Source organism: Chiloscyllium plagiosum, unplaced genomic scaffold, assembly GCF_037043375.1.
Source record: "Chiloscyllium plagiosum isolate Xiang-an unplaced genomic scaffold, Cpla_swu_hap1 HiC_scaffold_14, whole genome shotgun sequence".
In the NCBI taxonomy this organism is placed as follows: Eukaryota; Metazoa; Chordata; class Chondrichthyes; order Orectolobiformes; family Hemiscylliidae; genus Chiloscyllium; species Chiloscyllium plagiosum.
Genome location: NW_028270152.1, coordinates 24636121 through 24662588, shown reverse-complemented (window position 1 = coordinate 24662588; position 26468 = coordinate 24636121). Strand labels below are relative to the sequence as shown.

General features: G+C 39.1%; 3 protein-coding genes across 5 annotated transcripts in view; 1 reads left to right on the top strand and 2 right to left on the bottom strand.

Moving 5' to 3' along the window:
* Positions 1-226, bottom strand: part of glt8d1 (glycosyltransferase 8 domain containing 1) — a 37581-nt gene extending 37355 nt beyond the window's left edge. The window contains exon 1 of the mRNA XM_043707866.2: positions 108-226. The gene's annotated coding sequence lies outside the window, so the exon portion shown is untranslated. The remainder of the gene's footprint in view (positions 1-107) is intronic.
* Positions 171-9426, top strand: spcs1 (signal peptidase complex subunit 1). Its single transcript, XM_043707869.2, has 4 exons — positions 171-325; positions 6852-6911; positions 6990-7076; positions 9238-9426. Exons 1-4 carry the CDS (start codon positions 290-292, stop codon positions 9352-9354), a joined length of 300 nt encoding a protein of 99 aa, XP_043563804.1. The 5' UTR covers positions 171-289; the 3' UTR covers positions 9355-9426.
* An 11755-nt stretch (positions 9427-21181) lies between these two features.
* nek4 (NIMA-related kinase 4) overlaps positions 21182-26468 on the bottom strand; it is a 51824-nt gene continuing 46537 nt past the window's right edge. For all 3 annotated transcript variants that reach the window (XM_087994185.1, XM_087994183.1, XM_087994184.1), the window contains 4 exons: positions 26184-26278; positions 24404-24609; positions 23976-24109; positions 21182-23864 (listed from right to left, as the gene is read on the bottom strand). In XM_087994185.1, the coding sequence (XP_087850311.1) occupies positions 23769-23864; positions 23976-24109; positions 24404-24609; positions 26184-26278 (531 nt within the window). In that variant the 3' untranslated portion in view covers positions 21182-23768. The remainder of the gene's footprint in view (positions 23865-23975; positions 24110-24403; positions 24610-26183; positions 26279-26468) is intronic.

The following is a 26468-nucleotide window of genomic DNA, read 5'->3' as shown; positions in this document are numbered from 1 at the left end:
ATCCTTTACCTCAAAAAACAAAGCACGCTCCATAAGATAGAATACCACTCTGGATATATCATTTACAAAGAGTTTTTGATAATTATATATATATTTTTTAAAACCACCTGGCTGTGCAATTCTGTACCGGCAGTTGTGAGGTGGCTCACTGGTTGCTAAGGTGTGGGGTCCTAGGAAAAGTGATTGCGTATCTTTCAGGCGAGAGGCCGAAGCTTCACGAAAGCGCGGTAAATCCGGGTAGGGGTTGAGGGTTGTGGCTGGCTAGGGACGACAGGTTAAAGTTTGAAAGATGCTTTCCTACTTGAAGTCGTTTCCTACCCATATGGTAAGCAGTTACATGGGTGTGAGCACATTTTGCTTTCGGGGATTGAGCGGCTCCTCGTCCATCTGCCTCTGTTTGATATTTGCCTTTGGGAAGCTCAAGTTCTGGGCTTGTCCCTTGGCAATGTGAAGACAGAGATCAGGTCTCTTAAACCCAGTCGGTTGCATTATGTACCTTTCCCCTTTTTTTGAGGAATGGCTAACCCTTTGTTGTCTGAAGTTGTTGTTTTAAGACCCTGTCTCTTAGTTCAGCACAGAAATCGGCGTTGACGCTCCAGTGTAGTACTGAGGGAGATCCCCAGTAGGAGGTGCTGTCTTTTACATAAACCATTATGACAAGAGCCCATCTGCTTTCTGAGGAGGATGTAAAAGATCTCACGACATCATTTCAAAGAGGAGTTGGAGAGTAGTCCTCATTAACATCGCAGAAACAGATTATTTTACGTTGTTATCACATTGCTTTATTTTGCGAGTTTGCTGTGTGAGAAATTAGTGGCTGCGTTTCCTACATGAACAATAATGATTACTCAGAAAAGTTTGTAAACTTTGGGATGTCTGCTGATCATAATGGATATTTCATTTAAAGGGAAGCTGAATAAGGTGCTGAGGGAGAATGAAACAACATAGACCATTGAACAGTACAGGCCCTTTGGCCCACGATGTTGTGCTGAGCACTTACTGTAATCCAAGAGCAACCCAATCTACACACCCCTCAATTTACTGCTGACCATGTGCTTGTCTAGCAGTCACTTAAATGTCCCTAATGTGTCTGACTCTATGACCCCCGCTGGCAGTGCATTTTATGCACCCACCACTCTCTGCGCAAAGAACCTACGTCTGACATCTCCCCAAAACCTTCCTCCAATCAGTTTAAATTATGACCCCTCGTGACAGCCATATCTGCCCTAGAAATTAAGCAGGAGGAGGTTGACATGTAGAATTCTTTTGGTCAGTTGGGCTGAAAAAAACCCAGAAAATTGATGGAAACTATCTATCTCTGGAGACTATGGTCTGTGGGAGATCTGTAAGCCATTTGCTGGATTGAACATCAGTTGTGCCTGTCTGCAACTGGAACAGATGATGGCATTGGCCTGTGCACAACTTTTCTTTGGAGGGCACTTTCTGTCATCTGGTCATTTCTTTTGTCATGTTCTTTTTCTGTCCCCTTCCTGGTTGTTTGTCTGCAAGCACCATGCCAGCAGTGAGACATCTATCTGTCAACTCTGATCTTAGTCAGCTTGAGGTAGTGCTTGCAAAAATTTCAAACAAATTACTGTGGATGCCAGAGATACAAAATAAAAAAAGGTGCTGGAAAAGCTCTGGTCTGGCAGCATCTGTTGATGAAACAGTTAACATTTCAAGTTCAGTATGACCTCTTAATAACTTGCTCTTGACATCCTTTTATCTCAGATTTAGGTGACCTTTTTGTCTTGTTGATAGCAAACTCACACATTGCCAGGGTTGGAGGATTTGAGTTATAGGGAGAGGCTGAAGAGGCTGGGGATGTTTTCCCTGGAGATTCGGAGGCTGAGGGGTGACCTTATAAAGGTTTACAAAATTATGAGGGGCATGGGTAGGGTAAATAGGCAAAGTCTTTTCCCTGGGGTGGGGGAGTCCAGAACTAGAGGGCATAGGTTTAGGGTGAGAGGGGAAAGATATAAAAGAGACCTAAGGGGCAACTTTTTCACGCAAAGGGTGGTACGTGTATGGAATGAGCTGCCAGAGAAAGTGGTGGAGGCTGGTACAATTGCAACATTTAAGAGGCATTTGGATGGGTATATGAATAAGAAGGGTTTGGAGGGATATGGGCCGGGTGCTGACAGGTGGGACTAGATTGGGTTGGGATATCTGGTTGGCATGGAAGAGTTAGACCCAAGCATCTGTTTCCATGCTGTACATCTCTATGACTCTGTTATCAGGGATGTGACCTTTCTCCATTTAGCTCACGTGACTCAGCTCAAGGAGTGTTAAGAGTTTATGATCTTTGTGTAGACCAATAGCTTGCAGTTAAAGGTGTGAATAGACTTATAGTGATGTGCAGCTTGGAAACAGACTCTTTGGTCCAACTCATCCATGCTAACAGATATTGGAGATAAATCTAGTCCCATTTGCCAGAATTTGGCTCATATCCTTCTAAACCCATCATGTTCATATACTTATCCAAATGCCTTTTAAATGCTGTAATTGTACCAGCCTCCACCACTTCCTCTGGCAGCTCATTCCATACGTGCACCAACCTCTGTGGAAAAAGTTGCCCTTGGGTCTCTTCTAAATCTTTCCCCTCCTGCCTTAAACCTATGCCCTCTAGTTTTGGACTCATCCACCCCGAAGAAAAGACTTACCCTATCCATGCCCCTCATGACCTTTTTTATCTCTATAAGGTTACCTTTCAGCCTCTGACACTCCAGGGAAAATAGCCGCAGCCTATCCCTAAAGCTCAAACCCTTCAACCTTGGCAAAATGCTTGTAAATCTTTTCTGAAGCCTTTCAAGTTTCACAACATTCTTCCTATCGAAGTGAGAGCAGAATTGCACGCAGTATTCCAATAATGGCCTAACCAATGTTCTGTAAAGCTGCAGCATGACCTGCAAACTCCTATAGTCAATGCACTGACCAATGCAAACATACCAAGCACCTTCTTCACTAACCTATTCACCTGTGACTCGAATTTCAAGGAACTATGAACCTGCACTCCAAGATCTGCTTGTTCAGCAATACCCCCCAGGATCTTTCTGCTAAGTGTCTTAAGTCCTGCCCCGATTTGTCTTTCCAAAATGCAGCACCTAACATTTACAATCAGTTCTGCTATAACGTGGTAATTCCATTCTGATGCAACCCCATTTTTATAAGAAAATCAAGTCCGTTGCTTTGCTTGCCTATTGAAACAAAGTTTTAAAACTATTACTTAGTTTCTTAGTATATAACACCGTGGCATTAGTTTTAAGCATGTCTTGACCATAATGAGAAATGTTAGGAACTGAACTGTTGGAAAGAGAAATAGTATACTGTACATAGATTGTATAACTGGAAATTGAAAACCATGGCTCCAGTCTTCATGTATAGTAAACAGTGGAACTTAAGGGTCTGCTGTGCATCAGGACTTCAAAAATATCCTGATGTACACAGCCGACGTAATTCCATAGGAAATTTAAACTTTTACTTTGCAGTCCAGGAACTTCTGCAAATGTCTCTTATGCTGATCTTGGTGCTGGAGACTTGGGACTAATCTTATGCTACTTATCCAGATACGTTCCTCAGGAATATTAAGATGTTTAATTTCTGGTGTAGCTGAGTGATTAGCAGTGCAAGCCAATTCATTACTCAACCCAGACCCAAATACCTGGCTCTAATGGTTTAACTAGCCATATACCTGACCTCTTGCTCCACTTATCTGTTCATCCACTTGCCCACTCATCCACTTACATCCCACTAAAGATTGGAATCTTTTAAAAACTGATTATTTAAAGAGGTGTGCCCTGGTTATCATTCCACTTTCCCAGTCTTTTTCATAGACCATGTGCCAAAGCTTCGTTGCTGTAGCCAGGATTAGAAGTGTATAAAAAGGTAAGCATATTATCCTGTCTATGATTGTTAGTTGAGTAGATACTGATTCATTTTAATTTTCTGTCCTTAAGCTGTAAACATGAATGTTGGTACTTATTTTATATTAGGGGAGAAAGTGAGGACTTCAGATGCTGGAGATCAGAGCTGAAAATGTGTTGCTGGAAAAGCGTAGCAGGTCAGACAGCATCCAAGGAACAGGAGAATCGACGTTTCGGGCATAAGCCCTTCAGGAATCCGAAGAAGGGCTTATGCCTGAAACGTCGATTCTTTTATATTATTTCTATTGTGGCACTCTTGTGGCACAGGGGTCCCTTTCTCTCTGCCAGAAGGCCTGGGTTCACGTCCCACTTGCTTCATGAGGTGTGTCATAACCCATTTAAATCTGTTGATTTTTAAAAATGTTAACATCCTGGTGGTCTAGTGGTTAGGATTTAATGTTCTTACCTTGCAGCATAAACTTGATTCCTTGTCAAGGAACAGAGGTTTATTAGACCTCTTGTGGCATAGTGGTAGTTCCCTGCCTGTAGGCTACTATGGTGTGTCATAACATCTGTGAACAGGTTTTTTTAAAAAACTATTTTCAGGTCGTTGCTGGTTAAAATTCACAATGTCATGTAAGCAGATATGTACAAAAGGCTGCCTCTGATAATTTTATATTTGAATAAATCTTCCATGGTGCTCATATTCAGGAATATTTTGTAAATTGAGTTCCCTTTGATGCTAAATGGTGTCATTGCTATGCATTCTGTTACGACCCACATGTGTAGCATAAACCCCACTATTCCGGGAGTTGTACCAAATGTTGAAGTTTTTAAAATTACACACAGTACTCTAATTTACCTGACCTTTAGCCCAAGGTTAATAGAAAGCACAGACCGGTTTCTGTATTAAATAAGGATTATTATTCATCATAGTAATTAAACTGTAACTACTGATATAAACAATTGGCAATAACACTACAAACTAAAATTCCAATCCCCTACATAAACTCCCCACATATGTTTCTCTCGTGCACAAACAAATCGCCAAAATAGTTTATAGGCAGAGGTATGAAAAGCTGGAAGGTAAGTTCAGTGGTCTTTTGATGTCCTATTCCAATGTTGAGAAGCTCCTTCTTTGGGTAGCCAGGCCCTTGGTGTTTAGTTGTCTTTCTGTGTCCTTCCACTGGTTCATAAGAAGTACAGGGAAATTGATTTACTTTGGAAAATTAGAAGTTTTCAATTCAGAAGTTACAGCTCACAGCAACTGTTGGAGAAGGGCAACTGATTTTCTTAGTGTTTCCTTTACTGCAGAGAACAGACAACTTCTGCGGGGAAGACAACGTTTCTGTGTGCTTTTTTTTCTCGCTCTCTCTGCAACAGTTCTAACCTCCGCTGAGAACCAACCAGCTTCGCTTGTAAATAACCTCTTTGTTCCTGACTGTCTACACATTGAAGGGATCCAGGACAGAAGATATAAAGTGTAAATTCACCTAATTAACTGACTAGTTTCAAGCTGTTTCTCAATTTTTAGAGCGTTTTAACTTGGTCATGCTGTACCACAGCTGTCCCTACCGCTGAGTGAAGAGACCTGGGTTCAAGGCTTGTGGGGCTGTCTGGTATAGTGGTACTGTTCCTACCCTTGAAGCAGAAGGCCTGGGTTCAAGTTCTTGCTCCAGAGGTGTGTCGTACCATGAGTGCGCGAGTTGACTTTTAAAGCTGGGTTCTTCCCCAGTAGGGATTTGGATTCAGAAAGGAGAAGTAGAATCTGATGTTTATGCTCCACTATAAATTTACAATAAGACCCTTGTGAATCTCTCATTTTGCTTCATTCAACATATGGATATCAGTCTGCTAAATATGGTAGCACAGGATTAATCTTGATCTCGTCAGGTGGGAAGATGATCCTTGTTTCTGACAGAAGCAAAGCCCTCGTTTGTCTTTTCAAGTGAAATGGCTTTATCAAATAGCAACTTCAATGAATGTGCAACAATTGGTTAACATACACAGTCAATAATATTAGTATAAATGCTTAACCTTCTAAATATCTGCAAAACAAATATCCAAATATGTATCAGTGTGCATGAAATTGGTGAAAATCTAATTTCTCTGAGGAGATTGGCTTTGGCTTTGTAAACAAATACTTTTGGCCAATGGTTTACTCTTGAACGCAAAAGAATAAAGCGTAGAATGTTCTGAAATCTGCTGCTTTGACGTTCTGGCATGTATGATCAAGTTACATGGTTGTCTCTGCAGACAGAGCTTACTCAGGAAATACAATATTGAGAAATCCTGCAATTATTCTGAGAAGAGCAAACAACTATTTACCCTGAACTCAACAAAAAGATTCAGAAATAGAAGAAATCAGCTGAGCAGTCATTATCTCAGATTTTGTTGTCACTTCCAACCTGCCAACTGAAGATCAGATTTAAAAACCTGAAATTCTCCAAGCCAGTCACTGTTTAGCAAACACCTTCAGGGGTGTACAGCAAAGTAGCAGTTATCACTTGGGGTTTTTTTAAGAAACCTCATTTGAAAATCTCCACTGTTCACACTGACCTTTTCAATGCTCTCAAGGCACACTAGGTATTTCCATAAATTTAAAATAAATCTGTTCTTTTCTCCTTACATTCTTTCAAACCCATGTCTTCTAAGCAATATTAAACATAAGTGTTCTCCATAACAGTCTTAAGAGAATTGGTGGAGGAAGAAAGTAATTGAGTGTACTGTATAACAAGTGTTAATTTAGTCATATTTGCTTTGTTCTATATACAGTAAAGTTTTTTTTAAAAGTGAAATCTAGTAGCATAGATCTGTTAGTTAAACAATGTGTTAGGTTTTCTGTTTCTAGTTAGTGTTCCCTAACTAGATGGTTAAAATTAATCTCCAGTCAGAAAATGAAAAGTGTTAAACAATGGCATTTCTTTCAGTGCCATAATGCAACTTGTTAATTTTCTCAAACCACAGAAATTTTTTTTTTGATTGCAGGACTACAAGGGACAACAACTAGCAGAGCAGACTTTCCAACGGATCATTGTTGCATCTGCTGTAAGTACATTTTTTTTTCTTAAATTGAAGACAATTTGGTCTGCAGTTTGAAATTACAATATTTATTTTCTTCAATAGATTATTGGCTTCATTTATGGTTACATAATTGAACAATTTGGATGGACTGTTTACATTGTTCTGGCAGGTTTTGCTATTTCATGCTTGGTAAGTTATATAAACAATCTTTAGATTTACTGTTGTAATTGCAGTGCTTCTTATGTATTAACATCTTGTGTAATAAGCAAATTACTCTGCCTCAAAGCAAAAATCCAGGTTTGATTCTCAGTTCATTGTAACCAACAAAAATGCTAATTTTATCTGGACTCATTTAAGACAAAATTGAAATCAAACATGTTTCATAATTTCTAACTCTTGTGGACTGTACTTTCTATGTGCAGTTACTTAATATAATGATTTAATTGGCAATTCTGTGTTAAGGCACATATTCAGGATCTGTTTCGAATAATTTAAAGCTACCTGACTGCCTTTAATAAAAACAGCTTGCAGCTTTTCTTTAGACTAAATCATTTCCAATGGGATTGTGTTCTATGCTTTTAATTAAGCTTTCAGCTAGATAGCAGTAAGGAGTTATTTCAAAATACCAACTTCAAGAAAGTTGAGCACATAGCTACATGACATTATTTTAGAATTGATAACATGGATACCGGCCATTTGGATTAACCAGTTCAGGTTGGTATTTTTCTGACCACATGCAGTCTCATTTGCCCTATCTTGTCTCCTATCTCTTCCTTTTTTTAATTAACATTTTTAACCCAATCGTAAATGTTGACATAACCTCTGCTTCAATTATTTATCCAATTGTGCATTTCACAGCCTCTCAACCTTGTTTGAGACAGGATGCACTACTAATAATTTATCTACTGAAAATCCTTGATCTATCAAAGTGCTCTATAATTTCCTCTTGTTCCGACTTTTAAACAAAAACTCTGGATTTTTCACATTATTCTTTTGCATTTCTTCATTTCAGTCAACATCCTAACGAGTGTGCAGTGTACTCTCTTCTTAGCTTCAACATCTTTTCCATAATAGGACTGAACACTACTCCAAGTGGGAATTTTCTGCGGCTATATATAAATTCATTACATTGTTGCTGAATGTAACAATTATTTTTAGTTTTAAGAAAATCAATAATGATCAAATACTCAATTAAATATTGCTTAAGCTTAAAAAAAAACATTGTAATGAATGGCATGAACTCTGCCATTTGCGACAAAATACAACATTTGTTCAACTTTTTCAATGCCCTAATTGAAGCATTTTTACATCCTTCTGAACTTAAGCCCTTAATTCCATCTGCTCTTCTCAATGACCTTACAATGACCTAACAACTTATTATTTTATGTACTTAGGTCTAACTATAACTCTCACCCTATATGCACATGAACTTAGGAGCTTGCATCCCCTTTTTCTCCATCCTTGTAAAAAATGAATATAAAAATTAATAAATTAACTGTCCATAGGCAAAAACAGAAGTCGCTGGAAAAGCTCAGCATGTCTGGCAGGATCCATGAAGAGAAATCAGAGTTATCATTTTGGATCTGGTGACCCTTCCTCAGAACTCAGACCTGAAATGTTAACTCTGATTTCTCTTCACAAATGATGCCTGACCTGAGCTTTTCCAGCAATTTCTGTTTGTTTCTGATTTACAGTATCCGCAGTTATTTTGGTTTTAATTCTTCATAGAGTTAATCTGGAAGTTAAAATCATGGATCTTGATGGTGTTAATACTAATTTTATAGTTCTTTGCTGAAAGTAACAATTATTTTTAGTTTTAAGAAAATCAATAATGATCAAATACTCAATTAAATATTGCTTAAGCTTAAAAAAAACTAATTTTGATTTGTGGATGAATGCAGTGGCTACTTTAAGGAAAGTATAATTGAAACTGAGAAAAATAAACTTCAACGTGGCTCCTGTCTCCTTTTACATTTAGAAATTTTCAATTTTAGTATTTTTGAATATGTATAAATCTTAATACACTAATGCTTTTATTCTGAGACTTGTTCAGATTGAGATTCTTTACAAAGTTTTAGCTTGTGTTCCATCATTATTGTACTCTTAAAAACAGAAGTTGCTGGAAAAGCTCAGCAAATCTGGCAGCATCTGAGAAGAGAAATCAAAGTTAACGTATCTGGTCTAGTAACACTTTCTCAGAACTATTGTACTGTTGTCTGCCCTGGTTAATCTCCTTAAGATAAATTTAGAAGTTTAACGTCTGTGTTTTTTGTTTTACTTTTTGTGACAATTCTAGTTGAATATTTTAATAATTCTTGCAATAATAGCTTGTCTTTGACTGTATTTTCAGCTAACCCTCCCTCCATGGCCTATGTATCGCAACCATCCACTGAATTGGCAACCAGAGATGCAGACTGAGGAGAAGAAGCCAACTGAGTGTGTCAAAAAGCCAAAAAAGCATAAATAACGTCTAATTACTGTGTACAGCCATACGTCCTGATTTTTATTTCATGACTTAATAAATATTGCTGAATGAGAATGTATTGTGTTCAGTAATATTAGTTTATGCAGTAATGATTTTGGGTGTAAAGATTCCCAACACAAAAATGAGGGAAAATGGATTTGGTGTCACTATTTGGAATAAGAGCCAGAGAATTCTAGTAATCTGTCAAGCAATATCACTGGAACAATTAATTCGGTTCTCATTATTTGAGACTTTGCTGTGTTCCACTCATTGCATTATGTATGTTGTAAAGATTCTTAAATTGATAGGAGTCCAGGAAAACAGATAAAAATAGTTTATTTCATCTCTGGATAGAGAGAAATTTTAACATGGAATAAAACTTGCTAACCGAATTACAGAATTCCTTCAAATTTTATACACATTGAAGCATTCATATTACAATTCACACATTTGGTATCAATTTGTCCCATATTCTTCACCTATAAAGAATGTGAGAAACGTTTGTCTGTTTTTCACCCTAGGCCTTTCGATAGTGACTAACCTTGATAATCTAGATGCCTTGTTTGTTAGTTTTAGCTTTGCTACTTACCAACTATTTGGCTAAAGCTTTAATCCTTACTAATTTAACTCCTTCCTCTCTTCCCTTTTAGGCCTTTGGCCTCGCGTGGTCCTTTTTCATTTTGCTGTGCTACCCATTGATACTGGCCAAGTATCCAGTTTAGAATTGCAAACACATTGGGTCAAACCTGTTGTACTGTTTGATCCTCTGGTCGAAGTTCTTCACCTTGACAATCTGCCCCCATTTTTGAATGCCTACTTCTTGTATGTGACCTCCTGGTGCATTAACTCAGGCATGTTAGATACAAAATAAATACGTTGTGCAATAATTAGAACAAAAGTGATTCAAATCCATTGGTGTACCTGTATATTTGTTCCTGAGTTCTACAGTTTCTCTCACTCAGTGGTAGAGCTGTCTGATAAGCCTTGGACTTTTTTGTTGGAGTGTATCCTATAAGTACACTGTTTCACCTGGTTAGGGTGAGATATTCAGTCAATAGCGGGATAATGTAGGAAAATGGGTCTACATATTGCATTAGGTTTTCATGCTTGCTTCTTCATATATTTTGCCATTTTTTTAGTACATTGTATGAGTGAAGCAGTTTCTACACTATATCTAAACCATAGAACATAGAACATAGAACAATACAGCACAGAACAGGCCCTTCGGCCCACGATGTTGTGCCGAACTTCTAACCTAGATTAAGTACCCATCCATGTACCTATCCAAATGCCGCTTAAAGGTCGCCAATGATTCCGACTCTACCACTCCCACGGGCAGCGCATTCCATGCCCCCACCACTCTCTGGGTAAAGAACCCACCCCTGACATCTCCCCTATACCTTCCACCCTTCACCTTAAATTTATGTCCCCTTGTAACACTCTGTTGTACCCGGGGAAAAAGTTTCTGACTGTCTACTCTATCTATTCCTCTGATCATCTTATAAACCTCTATCAAGTCACCCCTCATCCTTCGCCGTTCCAACGAGAAAAGGCCGACAACTCTCAACCTATCCTCGTACGACTTCCTCTCCATTCCAGGCAACATCCTGGTAAATCTTCTCTGCACCCTCTCCAAAGCTTCCACATCTTTCCTAAAGTGAGGCGACCAGAACTGCACACAGTACTCCAACTGTGGCCTAACCAAAGTCCTGTACAGCTGCAACATCACTTCACGACTCTTGAATTCAATCCCTCTGCTAATGAACGATAATACTCCATAGGCCTTCTTACAAACTCTATCCACTCTATAAACCATACTTAACATTTCCCCAGTTTTTCTCTAATGGTCGTATATTATGATACCTTATGTAATAATTACTCCAATAATTCTCTACCTTATTGTTTATAATGAGTATTGACTCTGGTATAACTGATGTATGTTAATCGGCATTGTTCCGGCTATATGTATAACACATTCCACGTTGATCTTATATACACGTGCCAAACCCAAACAGCATCAGATGGAGAAGTCAGCATTTCAGGTGTCACCCTTCTTCGGGACTGGGATGGGTGTAAGGGGAGCTGCAGATAAAGAGGGCTGGGGGGGAACAGGGTGGTGATAGGTGAACACAGGTATATGGTACGATGTGGTTGGTCATTGGGAGGAATGAAGCCAGTTGGTAGCTGGAAAGAAGGGTCGATAAAAGGAATGGAAGAGAGGGGGAGGGGATGTGAAGGGAGGGGAGATTATTTGAAATTTGAGAACTCAATGTGGAGTCCTCTAGGCTGCCCTGGCAGAAGATGTGTTGTTGTTCTTCCAATTTACGGTCTGATTTATTGTAGCAATGGAGGAGGCCAAGGATGGTCATGTAGGAAAGGGAATGGGAAGTGGAATTAAAATAGGTGGTGACTGGGAGATCAGGTCAGCTCCTGTGGGCACGGTGGAAATGCTCAGCAAAACATTCCCTTAGTTTATGTTTAGTCTTCCCCACTGTAGAGAAGATCACATCAGGATACAGTAAACTAGGTTGGAGCAGAGGCAAGTGAACTGTGTCTCACTTGGAAGGACTGTTTGGGGCCCTGGATGGAGGTGAGGGAGGTGGTGTGCTGGCAGGTTTTGCATCTGTGGGGTTCGGGTGGGTTCGTGGGGAGAATGGCACAAACCAAGGATTGGTGGAGGAAATGGTCCTTCTGGAACACAGAGAAGATTGGGGAGAGAAAGATGTTCTTGGAGGTGGGGTTTAGTTGGAGATAGTGTTTAATGATGATGCGTTGGAAGCGGAGACTGGTGGGGTGGTAGGTGAGGACAAGGGGGACCCTGTATTTATTGCATTTGGGGGGGCTATTTAGAGCAGTGGAACAGGGAATGGAGGACTGTTTGGTTGACAGACTGGGGAGGAAAATGTCGTTCAAAATAGGTGGGCATTTGGGATGTTTAGGGGTAGATGTCAGCTCACCTGAGCAGATGTGGTGGAGGCAGAGGAATTGGGAGAACAGGATGGAGGTTTTGCAGGATACTGGATGGGAGGAGGTGTAGTCCAGGTATTTGTGAAAGTCTGTGGGTTTATAGTAAATGTCCGTCTGGAGACTCGCTGGAGATGGAAATGGAAAGGTCAAGGAAGTGGATGAAGGTGTCCGAGACGGACCAAGTGAATTTGAGGGTAGGGTGAAAGTTGTGGGCAAAGCCAATGAACTGCTTCAATTCACCCTAGGTGCAGGATGCTCCACCGATGCAGCCATCAATTTAACAGCGGAAGAGTTAGGGCACAATGTCTGTGTAGGTACTGAAGACTAACTGTTTAACATAGCTGACAGAGGCAGGTGTAGCTGAGCCCATCCGAGTGCCTATGGCCACCCCCTATATTTGGAAGAGATGGGAAGAGTTAAAGGAAAGGTTATTAAGCGTGAATACTAGTTTGGCGAGGCTGAGGAGGGTATTGGTGGGAGGGACGTGATGGGTATGTTGGAGAGGAAGGCTTGGAGGCCATCCTTGTGGGGTAAGGGCGCGTGTAAGGACTGCATATCCATAGTGAAGATAAAGTGCAGGGGGCCAGAGAACTGGAAGTTGCTGAAGAGGTAGAGGAATGGTTGGTGTCACAGATGTAGGTAGGAAGTGCCTGAACCAAGGGAGGAGAGGATGGAGTTGAGATAGGACAAGATGATTTCGGTGGGATAACGTGCAGGACAATGGGTCGGCCATGGTAGATGGACTTATGGATCTTGGGAAGCAGGTAGAACTGGGCAGTGTGGGGCTGGGGGACTATGAGATTGGAGGCAGTGGAGGGGAGATCACCAGAGACAAAGTTGGCAACTGGTACAGGGTACCTTCCCCTTGCAAATTTATTTCAGATTTTCCCCTCATCTGTTCAAGTATCAATGATCCACAGAACCTGCAGACATAACTTCTGATTACATAATTTGAAAGTTTTTCCTTACACATTGATCAATTTACGATTGACAGTAGTTAGGTATGACAGTAGTATTTTGGCCAAGCTCTGAATTACCTATGTCAGATCTTAGTCTGTTTCTACTCACCATTTACCAGATTTCCATAAGTTTGAGAACCAAACATCTAAATCTTTTGGTCTACTATTATACAGTGCAAGTCTGACCCAAACACTAATCAAGTAAACTAATATTGGAGATTTTTAGAATAATGGGTACTCGCTCGTGGTATATGTTATCACACAAGATCTCTTGTTAATTAATGTGATGATATAGTGCCTTTAAGAGGTGTGTTTTGTCATGGTTTCTTTTAGAGAGAGATTGGAGGACAGATGCCAAGCAGTTGATGAGAGATAAAAACAAAACCTCAGGCTTCAAAAGCTGTTTAAGTTGAAACAATAGAAGCAGCCTGAGTGGGTGTGATCAATCTTCCACCGACAAAACCAGGGATTTTAAATTTAGCTTTCAGCAGTTGCTGTTGAGGTCTTGGAGGTGGAAGGCTTTTTTTTATCCTCTCGGTTATAGCCAAAACTGGGGCTTCTCTGCCTGCTGCAGGAGTCGCATGTGAGACAATTCTGTTATTTGAATTTGCCTTTTTGTCAAGGTTGTGTTTATAGAATGTTACTATATTGGAACAGTTGTTAGTAGTAGTTAATGTATCTATTATTTTGCTAAGTTTTCCAATAGTTATTCCAAGTTCCTTTTTATTTGTTGTAGATTAACTATAGTGTTTGAATAAATTGTGTTTTGCTTAACATTGCATCGTTTGGCCAATCAAATTGCATCTGGAACTCCACTTTGCATTTACCTTTGAAATAAGAAACAGGGCACCACCTTAAAATATTATCAGGGCGTGTGGTCTGGTCCATAACATTTAGCATCAGCCAATCTTCCAGCTATCAAAACATAAATTTGGGAACTCAGTCCCTCCAAAGAGTCCCCACCATATCTGTCAATTGTTCTCCTGTTACATTCAGTGTCATATGTTGAGTATTGCATTCTGCATTGCTTGTGGTGTAATATGACAGCCTTGTAGATGTTTGGGTAGCACTCATCATTCCCATTACAAAGAACACCAATTCTACTAGTATCAATATGACAAATAGCATTCTGTCAATTAAACACCTAACCATCCTAATTTATCCAGGAGGGGAGAAATGAAGTTTTGAAGGCTGCTGTGGTGGAGAATGAGGCGTGAATCCGGCTATTCCCTCTTGGCCATTGTGTCTATGTCCTGGCTGCTTCAGTGGTGGTTTTGGCGATGAGGTAGGTCCTGGTCTGTGATTTCAGTGGCCTGGGATTCCTTGCAGAGGCCTGGCATTGTGGTGGGTCTGGCTTGGGATTCCAATGGCTCAGAATTTGGGTCTAGCCTGGGATTCTAACGGCTCAGGATTCCTGGCAGTGACTTCGGTATTGGGCTTCCTGGAGCTGTGAATTGACCTAAGATGGACTTTGTCTTAATAACTTCTGTTATTAAAATGGTGCCAGAGCATGGTGACTTCAGCACTTTTTTTTTGTAAAGGTACACGTGACAATAAATTACTATTCTATTTTGGTTGGAATTAGTCTTGTAAGGCAAAAGAATTAGGTAAGTGTTTCAGCTGTGACCAGCGTTTCCCGTGCCCTTTTCTTTTTTTATGTCCATGCAAGCATTGATGTAGCATTGATCATAATTATCTCAAATGATGCAAACTTTATCCCCTACCTTGGTCTGGTTCACTTTCATTGCTGTGTCTATATTATTCAGAAATCCAATCTCTAATCTCTTGTACTTTATTTATCTGCTTGTGCTGCTTTCTCACAAATCATTTAACTCATTTGCAGTTCTGAATTCTTCAATAATAGTCACAGCATTCCCTGAAAATCTCTGTTCTTCCTGTCATCAACCTTATGGAGTGATACTTCTACTATATGTCACCCTGAGTTCCACTAGGATACCTATCTGCCTGGTCTCCTGTATGGCTTTATCTAATGCTTTCTTTAACATCCTATTCATTCGTTCTACCAGGTATGAACTCTGCAGATAGTAAAGAATGATTAATAACAACCAGACAATAGATTTTTTTCCTTGACTGGGAGGGGTTCTATGAAATTGATTTGTAATTGCTCATATGGCCCCTTTGGTCTGGGCATGTGTGACATGCAGACCTTGACAGGTCTTCCTGGGTTATGTTTGGACACATACCAGACATAGCTTGGTACTGCTTTGCTGCATCTCTTCCCATTCCTTGCCACCAGAAGCACCTGCCACCTCATGGCCTCCCTCCTATGGTGCGCACTTTTGTGGTGTAATTCAAGAGGTGATAACACTCTTTCCGATATTTGCCAGATACCATCAGCAGCCTTTAGCAGTTTGTTCTTGTATCGCTTTTTCCTCATCTTTTGTATCCCTTTGTACCATGTTTATTTCCTCCAATCCAATTGTTGCTGCTTCGACCTTATGTTCAGGGCTTGTTGCCTTCCTGGCTCCTTCTTCTGCCCATTGCTTATGTAACTGAATGGGGTCTACTCTCTTTTATGTGCTTTAATCTTTAACCTTGCTGCCTCTTGTAGATATCTAGCAGTTTCCATTAATTAATATGTTCTGTATATGTTTGCCTCCTGAGGGGCTGCAACTTCATGTTACCATATCATCATGTAGCCCTCCAAAGCTACAGATTTAGCTACTGGCTGTATGACCAGTAGCTAAATCTGCAGCTAGCATTTCAATTTGTTTTCAAAGCTCCAATATTTTCTCCTTCACCACACCAGATGATGAGGAGGGTCACTATCTATCTATGATAGTGTCCACTTATAGATTACCTTGCTCAATAATATTTTCTAACAAAATTATTGCTAATTCTTAATTACTATCACTTAGTCATATATGCTTTAACTATAAAATCAATTGCATCTCTTTTAAACTGCTTCCAACTTGAAGTTTTTTAATTTCTAAATTATTTCTCAAAACAAAGTACATGTACATTCTATCTTCTCAAGTCTTAGCAATCATCCTTACAAAAAATAATTTTCTTTGATCCAGGCACTACCATCTTTGAATATGTTAATTCTTCACATTTAGTCATTTCAGCATTCCACGGAAACCAAGTGTATTTGTATGGTTGCCACTGAGCAAGCTTTTATTACGGCTTTTTATGAATTCACATTTCACCATCTGCCATTGTGGGTTTTGAACCTATGTTCCCAGTGATCATAGCAATAATGTTATATGATTGAATTTTGCATTCAGTTTGAGGGAGAGAGAAGTGGGTCAAAAGGTATTTTTAAAAAGAAAGGACAATTATAATTGAAATAAAATTAATAAAGGAGAAACTTCAGGACAAGAAAGCTAGCCAAAAATATAAAGAGTTATCAAAGCATTACTCCAAACACTCAAGGAAGAATAGAGTTAATGAAGTGAGCATTGGTCCTGTAGAAGATGAGGCTGGAGAATTAATAATGGAAAATATCAAGATAGTAAATGAACTAAACAGATATTTTGCATTAATTTTCAGTATTGAGGTTAAAAGCAACATCTCAGAAGCAGCAATGAATCAGTAAATAGAATGGAAGGAGGAACTTTGGGAAATCAGTTATCACTGATGAGTCATTACTGACAAGTGCCCGGGTCCTGATAGACTTCATCCCAGCATTTTAAAAGAGTGGTAAATGAGATAATCAATGTGCTGATTTTAATTTTCTAAAGTTTCCTTGATACGGGGATAGTTCATTTAGATTGGAAGAAAGCGAATGTAACTCTTACTCAAAAGATGGAGACCAAAAACCGAAAACAAGGCTAGTTAGCTTAATAACTGTCATAGGACAAAAAAAAAATGAGTAAGGGAATTATAGAAATATGCTTAGATATTTCAAATGATATTTTTAAAGGGAAATCATGTTTGACCAATCTCATGAAGTTGTTTGAAGAGGCATTCAACAAGGTTCCATTTGATAGTCTGGTAACAAGGTTAGATCACATGGGTTTTGGGGGAGCTAGCTAATTGGATACAAAATTGGCTTGACAGTCGGAGAGGGTGGTGGTAGTGGGTTATTTATCCAACTAGGGTTCCACAAGAATCGGAGCTGAGTCTACTGCTTTTCATCATTTATATAAATTACTTTGATGTGAATATAAGAGGTATGGTTCGTACGTTTGAATAACATCACAAGTAGTGGTGTAGTAGACAGCAAAGAAAGTTATCTCAGGGTACAACAGAACTTTTACCAAATAGGCCATTGAGCCAAAGAGTGGCAGATGGAGTTTTATATAGATAAATGTGAGGTGTTACATTTTGGTCAGGCAATCCAGGGTGGGGTTTATACAACTGGTAGTGTCCTGGGGTGCAAGTGCATAGTTCCATAAAAGTGGAGTTGCAGGTAGACATGGTGGTGAAGGTGGTGTTTGGCGTGCTTGCCTTCACTTGCCAGTGCATTGAGTATTGGAGTTAGCATGCTGAGGCTGTGTAGGACATTGGTAAGGCCCCTTTTAGCATACTGCATTCAATTCTGTACTCTCTGCAATAGGAAAGATGTTGTTAAACTTGAAAGGGCTCAGAAAAGAGTTACAAGAATGTTCCCAGAATTGGAGGGTTTGAGCTCTAGGGAGCTGAATAGGCTGGAGCTATTTTCCCTGGAGCATCAGTGGCTGAGGGGTGACCTAATGGAGGGTTATAAGATCATGAAGGGCACAGTTAGCCAAGGTCTTTTTTTACCCCCAGGATAGGGGAGCTCAAACTAGAGGAAGTGGTGGAGGCAGATACAATGCGTGTATGAATAGGAAGGGTTGAAAGAGATATTGCCAAATGGGACTAAATCAGTTTAGAATATCTAATTGGCATGGATGATTTCGACCAAAGGGTCTGTATCCATGCTGCATGACTCTAGGTAACACTGTGGGTAAAAGTGAAAGATTAGATGTACTGTATTTAGATTTTAAGAAATCATTTGATACGGTAGCACATCAAAGGTTATTACAGAATGTGGTAACCATACCTTGCAACCTGCATTTAAGTCATTTATGTAAGTTATAAGCAGTTGAGATCCATGCACTGATCCCATTATGACTTGCCAATCTGAAAAAGACTCGTTTATACCTACTGTCAGCTTCTATCTTTTATCCATGCCAGTATATTGAGGGGGCTTGGAGGCCTTCACCATGGTGGATAGAGGTGTAAAGGGACTGGATGTCCATGGTGATGATGAGGCTGGGGAAGCAAAACTCATGGAGGTGGTAGAGGGCATGGGTGGTGTCTCGATGTATGTGGGGAGCTCCTGGACAAAGGGGGACAGGACGGTAGTGAGATATGAGGAGATAGGTTTGGTGGAGCAGGAGTAGGCGGAGAGAATAGGTTGACCAGGGCAGTCAGGTTTATGGATTTTGGATAAGAGGGGTGGGGTTGCGGAACTGAGGTTGAAAGCTGTGGATGGGAGGTCCTTTGAGCTGATGAGGTTGTGGATGATCTGGGAGGTGGGATCTTGGTTGAGGGGGCTTCTGCCAGGCGCCAACTCAGACACCTCCTCCAACCGCACCCGTCCAATTTTACCATACCCAAAATCCACAAACCTGACCCAGTTGACCTATTGTCTCCACCTGCTCTTGATCTGAACTTATCTCCTCATACCTCGACACCGTCCCACCCCCCCTTGTCCAGGAACTCCCCCCATATGTTCAAGACACCACCCACTCCCACCTTCACCCCTTCCACCTGTAAAAATGCAATCCCTTACTCCCAATTCCTCTGCCTCCTCCGTATCTACTCCCAGGAGTAATTCCTTTCCAGGATGTCCCAGATGGCTCTGATTTCCAGGACCATAATTTCCCCTCCCACGTGATCAACAATGCCCTCCAGTGCATCTCCTCCATGTCCCACACCTCCGCCCTTAAACCCCACCCCTCAACCGCAACAAGAATAGAATCCCCTGGTCCTCACCTTCCATCCCCTAATCTCTGTATATAGTGCTTCATCCTCTGCCATTTCCGCCACCTCCAATCAAGACCCACCACCAGAGATATATTTCTCTCCGTACCCCTATCTGCATTCTACAGAGACCATTCGCTCAGTGACTCCCTCATCAGGTCCACGCCCTTCACCAACCCACCCACCACACTGGGCAACTTCCCTTGCTGCCGTGAGGGGGGTAAAACTTGCACCCACACCTCCTCCCTTACCTCCGTCCAAGGCCTCAAAGAAGCTTTTCTCATCCAGAAGAGATTTTCCTGCACATCTAAACACCTCATCTACTGTGTCCGTTGCTTGCACTTACAGGATACAACTCATGGAACGTGTCAGGGAACACCTCTGGGACACAGGCACTAAACAACCCAACCACTTTTAGTCCCCACCTCCACCATCTTCCCTTCCCCCTCCCCTCCCACTCTGCAATAGGTATTAAGTCCTGGGCCTCCTGCACTGCCAAATACAAGCCACCTGATGACTGCAGTAGAACGCCTCATCTTGCGTATTGGGACCTTTCAACCACATGGCATCAATATCGACTTCACTAGTTTCCTAATATCTCCTCCCCCCGGCTCCTGAAACATTGATTCTCCTGTTCCATAGATGCTGCCTGGCCTGCTGTGCTTTTCCAATGCTATACATTTTGAACTCTGATTCCTGGGATGAAGGTGTTAACTGAAGAACAGCTAAACAATTCACTAGAATTTAGAAAATTGAGGGGTGATCTCATTGAAACATTCAAAATTGAGGGGACTTAACAGGATAGATGTTGAGAAGATATTTCCACTAGTGGAGAATCTCAAATTAGGGAAAATAATTACAGAATAACGGAACTCCAATTAGAACTGAGATGCGAAGAAATTTCTCTCAGAGGATAGTAAATGCCTGGATTCCTCTGTCCCAGGGAGTTCTGGAAGCTGAATTACTGAATATTTAAATAAGCTGCAGATACATTATATACTGAGTAATAGTCAAATTTTGGATGACTTTTTAAAGTTAAATTTATGGGATTGACTATTACATGGATACTACTGATGAGAGACTGAAATTATTGCCTGTCAAAATTCATACCGTATCATTAGCAAAAGCCCAATTGATCTTGAAACAAATACAGAGAGAAAAACAAATTATGGTAATTCGCAAAACCCGGAGGGGAACACAGCAGCCAGCGGACTGGAACACTGGGAGCAGAGTGGAGCAACTAGCAGACTGGTAAGCTGGATCGGGACATGACAGCCAGCACACTGACTCATAAAGGTTGATCTGTTATCTGTGAAGAACTAGGGTCGACTTTTACACAAAATATATGGAAAATTCCAGGTTATGTGGCCAAAAATTGGGGGTAGACTTTTACATGAGATCGAGTATATACTTTTGAAGTATTGAGAAGTTGAAGGCTGAGAGGAGCTTCCATAGAAGATGAGATGAGCCCTGGGGCAGATCAGTTATGAGATTATAGAATGTCATGCAGGCTTGAGTAGTTGAAAGGCTTACTCCTAACTCCTATTTATTATGGTCTTATGAAAGGGTGGTATAAGCAATTCAAGTTGTGGTTTTCAAAAAGAAATAGTTGAAGGCAAAACATTTTGCTTAGCTATGGGGAAAAGGTGGGGAAATAGAATTAACTTCATTGCTTTTCCAGGAAACCAACTCAAACTCAATGGACCAAATGACTTTCTGTGGTGTTTGTTTATATAGGATTATCGTATTGATAAGTATGATTAAGCAATTAGCTTAATTTAGGATTTTTACGAACGATTGATTTTAAAATGTGGCACAAAGTACATCAATACTATACCATACCATATTAAAATTTGCATTTAACTTATAGAATGACTGGTACAGTCTTCAAACCTGAATGATGAATTAGTGTAATTGTTTGGTATAATTTAAGAGTTATATAACTCTTTAAAATATTATAAATAACTAAAAAAATTGCAAAATGCTCTTTACTTACCTTTTATTCATACATTCTGAGTGAACATAATAAAAATTAAAATAAAGTATACTTTATTGCTCATAGCAAATACCACTTTTTTAAAATTGTCAAATACTTACATTTAAAGAATTCAAGTACAAAAACTTGTTATAAACAATAAAGAAAAATCATTTGTACAAACTCACTTAATTTAACTGAATTCATTAGATTCAGTTCAACTAAATTCAAATTAACAACTGACTCTCAAACAATGTAATCAGTGGGAGCTGTAAGAATTGTTATTGTATAAAATTGATATGTCAGTGTTCCAAATAAATATTATACAATTACGATGAGAAACAAAAGTTATATAACTTCAATAATATTTGAAAATGGAATAATAAACATATCCTGCTTGAACATGAACAGATACTAACACTTTATGCTACCTATGTTGAAAAATATTTTCCAACTTTTTTTTTCAAACTCTTAACATCTGTGGGAGAGGCAAATTTACAGGCAGAGGGTGAAGTTAGGTAAAATTGTCACATGAACCCAATCTTTTCTAGTTGGGAGTTCTATGTTTGAAAGGTACATTATTCTGTTTCTAAGTGACTGAACTGTAACAATAAAATAAATCAATTAGATAAATAACTTCAGAGGTATGCATTGTCATAACACATAGGAAACTCAGGTGAAATTGTGACATAGTTTACTTTTGAAACTATACATTATTTTTATTTTTATAACAAATATTGTAATACAACTTTGTAAGTTCACAAATCCTACAAAGTACAGTTAAAAATAAATACAACAAACCTAATTGAAAATGTAGATATTTTCAGTTATGTTTGAAAGCTGTGCTTCAATGCAGAATGTACACAGATCACATGATCTTTCTAGGTATAATATTGGTCTGGTTAGAGGTGAAACTATTATTGTGGGAAATTACTTCAAGCACAAGCCAGTGGATGAAAGAATAGAACAAATCCTTACACCAAGTAAATCCTGCATATGGAAAATGCTTATGAACTTCTACTCACTTCTGTTTCCATGCTGTACAGCTCTGTGACTCTATGACTTGTTTCCCTCCTCATTGCAAGTACAAGTCTGATTTGGCTAATATTTGCACTGAAATGCATATTTATATTCTCATGCCTTCTTTTTCTGCCCACATCATTTTTTTCCTAAATTCTTGAATCTGTAGTGTATAATTTTCATTTATTCAGACGATCAACTTTTTTAGATACACAAGATTTTCTGCTTTTGTTTGCGCATAGAACTTAAAATTATACTCTTGTTAGAATGCTAACTTGTAGATTGTGAAAATATATTGTTTAGCATGGCATTTTTATTCTTTTGTGGAATGTGGGTGTTACTGTTAAGGTCAGCATTTAGTCTCAGATTCTAATTACCCATGAACTAAATAGCTTACTAGGCCATTTCAGAGGGTATTAAAGATTTAACCTCATTGTGCTAGATCCAGGGTCATACTTAGTCTAGATCAGTAAGGACAACAGATTCAGTTCCTTAAAAAGCATTAGTAAACCAGGTAGGTTTCATACTCACCACTAATAAGAAGCATTATATTTTAGGTTCATTAATTAAGTTCCACCAGGTGCTGCTGAGAGATTTGAATGTCCTCAGCGCATTAACCTGGACCTGTGCATTACTAATCCAAGTACCACTTGGCCACCTGGAACAATACGGATAAGAAGTATACAAGATTTAATCTAGTCAATGATAGATACTTCATCTCAGTTGGATGGTGTCAAAAAGCACTAAAGTGGCTTTGGCCCTTTGGACTAGAAAAAGAACGTAATCCAGAATTGGCAGTTAATTATGAAAATGAATGTGTATTTTATTTTAGGACATTTTGGCTGTTCATTTTCTAAATCTACCAAGTACTGACAACTGTGAGGTAACAGTCAGCTGAAACTATCTTGCAGCAGAAACTTAGAAAATTATAGGACAAAAAAAACAAGTAACTTGCCACTCAGCGGATAACTGCCGAAAAACCAGGACTGCTCCTATGGAGTTTCTTGTAAAATGTTCCCTTAAGGTATATCCTGTGGTGTTTGGGCAAATTGTAAAAACAAATAATTTGTGGTTATGAATTAACTAACTGCAAAGGTTTCAAATTGAGCTATGAGTGAACTTAGCATTTTACAACATATTTGGATCATTTAAGCATGTTGATGACATACCTGTAGTAAATTCTGTGATGGACAGTACTTATCTATATGCGAAATAACTCTGATAGAAAATATCAACCGTATGTCAACAAAACTGTAATACATATTCAACTAATCATCCAATATTTCACAACACAGTAAGCTGACGATGTGAAGATATGATACAAAAGCCATTTTAATTCACAAACCGAAAACAACATGGCTAGGTGAACATTGAGTCCAATGCTTCATGATCCTTTGTCTCGTTTCTATGTTGGCCATTGCATGGTGCAAAAGTTAAAAAAAAATCCAAGTTCAGTCTGCTTGCATTTAGACAACTGAGTTTTCCAGGTGTGATAGACACATATTGCAACTGATCAATGCCCATAAAAAGGCACTTTTTAAATTGAACAAACTTATTAAGTAATTTTCAATACCATGGAGTCAAAAGTTCGAATGATCTTCAAAGAACTTTAGTTGTTGGACCTTCATACTGTAATTCTGATATAATTCTTCACCCATGTGCTCCTGCAGGCATTCCTGAAATGGTTACATAAATCAGATCAGTGTTAAGTAACCAGCTACTGATCCTGAAGGCAAATTAAGAACTCCTCAGAAGATTAAATGAACATAGAATATTAAGGAGCCTACCTCTCTCCTCTTTTCATCAGCATCTTCCATAATGTTATATACTTTTTCCAAAAGTTTTACTCCTAGTCCTTTTACAACATCTGTTCTTAGAGCTTGAATTGTTCTTTTGATCTTCTCTGGTACAGATAAAACTTCTAAACAAAATAAGGAACAGGAAATAGCTTAATAGTGCATTTTGTTTTAATTCATTCATGGATGTAGGCTTTTCTGGCTAGGCCAACATTTATTGCTTATCCCCAGTTGCCCTTGAGAACGTGGCAAGCTGAAATATATTACAGCAATGTTAAACTTAGGCTAACTTCTAATTTTACTTATGTCTCAGCTGCTTCAACTGGAAAAAGCTAAATTTTAAATAAATGATTCAATCAATTCACTTATAGAATAAACAATACTTTAAACATGTGATAACATTTCTGACTGTTACACACCAATTGGAAAATCATTGAAGCAAAAATCCTCCAGATCTTCCTTAGCTTTCCCGTGAAGAATCAGGGTATCTCTATACCTCCGCTGTAATCGGAATTCTGGTTTTGGAGCAGGCATTAGATTTTCTCTACACATATCTTTTGAATCCATGCTTAATGTTTGCGTCATCAATTTTACCAGATCATGCATTTCATTGGAATCAGATTTACTAGAAAATAAATAGCAAAGGTTTAGAAAACAGCAGTGTGCAATTTTATGGAAATTACTGAGATTTTTACACATTCAAGAAACCTGACTGAAAATGGCAATGGGAGAGAAAACGTGGCTAAATGTTTTAAGCTGTTACAAGTCGTGCGCCACAAGTATCAGCACTGAGGCCTCAGCTTTTAACAATCTATATTAGTTAAAGGGACTAATGATATGCCTCCAGGTTTGTTGATTATACATACTGGATGGGAAAGTGGTTGTCTTTCTTAGGCAGTTCTTTCAGATAGAGGAAGACATATTTTCACTCTGAATTGATGGGTTCGGACATCATAAGTAAGTTCAATGCATGATCTGCAGACTTTGCCACGTGTTACAGATAGTGCTTGGTTTGTGTGTTCTCTCCAATGTTTAAAATGTTTGCCTCTTGCTGTGTTCAGTGCTCTCCTAAACAGAACTCTACTTTCGTTGATGTCTTACCTGTTCAAAGATGCTTTGACGACATCACTAAAGCAGGGAGTCTCATGCAATGAATTCAGAGTAGGACACTTGCCCATACAAGTACTGGAGATACGAATCACATGATCTGCTCAGCTAAATTTTAAGTTTTTAGCACCTCAGTGCTGGGTATGTTGGCTTGGGAGATAATGGAGCTGTTAGACTACCTTTCTTGTCACCCACTTTTCAAGGTTTCGTGAAGACATGGTTAGGTGGTACTTCTGTACACTGTCCCAAGTTTCCAAACTCCATATTATGCAGAGATCATTGTTGGCTAGAAAACCATTAGATTAGTCTCAGAAATGATTTACTGGCCCCGTTTTCCTTAATTTGCTAAAGGCTTACTGACACACTGGAAGTCCTGTTAAATTTTGGTGTCCATGCCTTTGTTGGGGAGGTTCTTTTCTGCGTAAGATCATCTCAGTCACTCAAGATTAATTAACTCCAGTTTCTCTTTTCTTTCATCAAAACTTAATAGGTTGAAGCTGCCCTGGTTGTTTCAATCATTGAAATTGCATCAATTGCCTTTAGAATGCAGACATTTTGTCTACTTTGCACAATTCTTTTAAAATTGTTTCATGATTAAAATTGTGTGACAATGTCAATCCTATGATACTAATCATTGTACTGATGAATCATCTATGCATTATTGGTAAAAGTCGACACTCAAACACACAAACAAACAAACAGAAAGTGCTGGAGAAACTCAGATCTTGCAGCCTCCATAGAGAGAAAAAGAGAGTCCAAATTTCAAGTCTGATATGACTCTTCATCAGTACAGATCAGTACTATTGCACTTGGAACACTGATACTGCTTCTTTCTCCATGGATGCCGCCAAATCTGTTGTGTTCCTCCAGCACCTTCTGCTTTAATTTCAGATTTCCAGCATCTGCAATATTTTGTTTTTAATGATATACTGACTCACTTCACTGTTTCTAAATGGATTAACCATTGTCTGCTATTACTAGTGAAGGAAACTCAAACAATGTTTATCCAATTCTATCTTTAGGACATAAGTGTGGTTTCCTTGATTCCCAAACTGGGAATATCACCATATAACAAAAAGTTTAAGTATTTACCCTTCTTTGCAATCCCCCTCTGATTTATCAGTTGAGCTGGTTGAAGAGCAATATTCATCATCATCTGAAAGGTGAGGGGATGACTCACTCACGACCTGTTAAAATAAAAATAAAACAATTAATAAATTAATTCAAAATCTGCAACAAAATGTTGCTTACAATACAATTTGCTTCAGTATTTTGTTTTGAAAAGGGTGTAACTTTTAAAACTTGAGATTGTACAGTGACTACTATGTAGGAAGTAAAAGCAAATACAGTGGCTGCTGGATATCTGAAATAAAAACA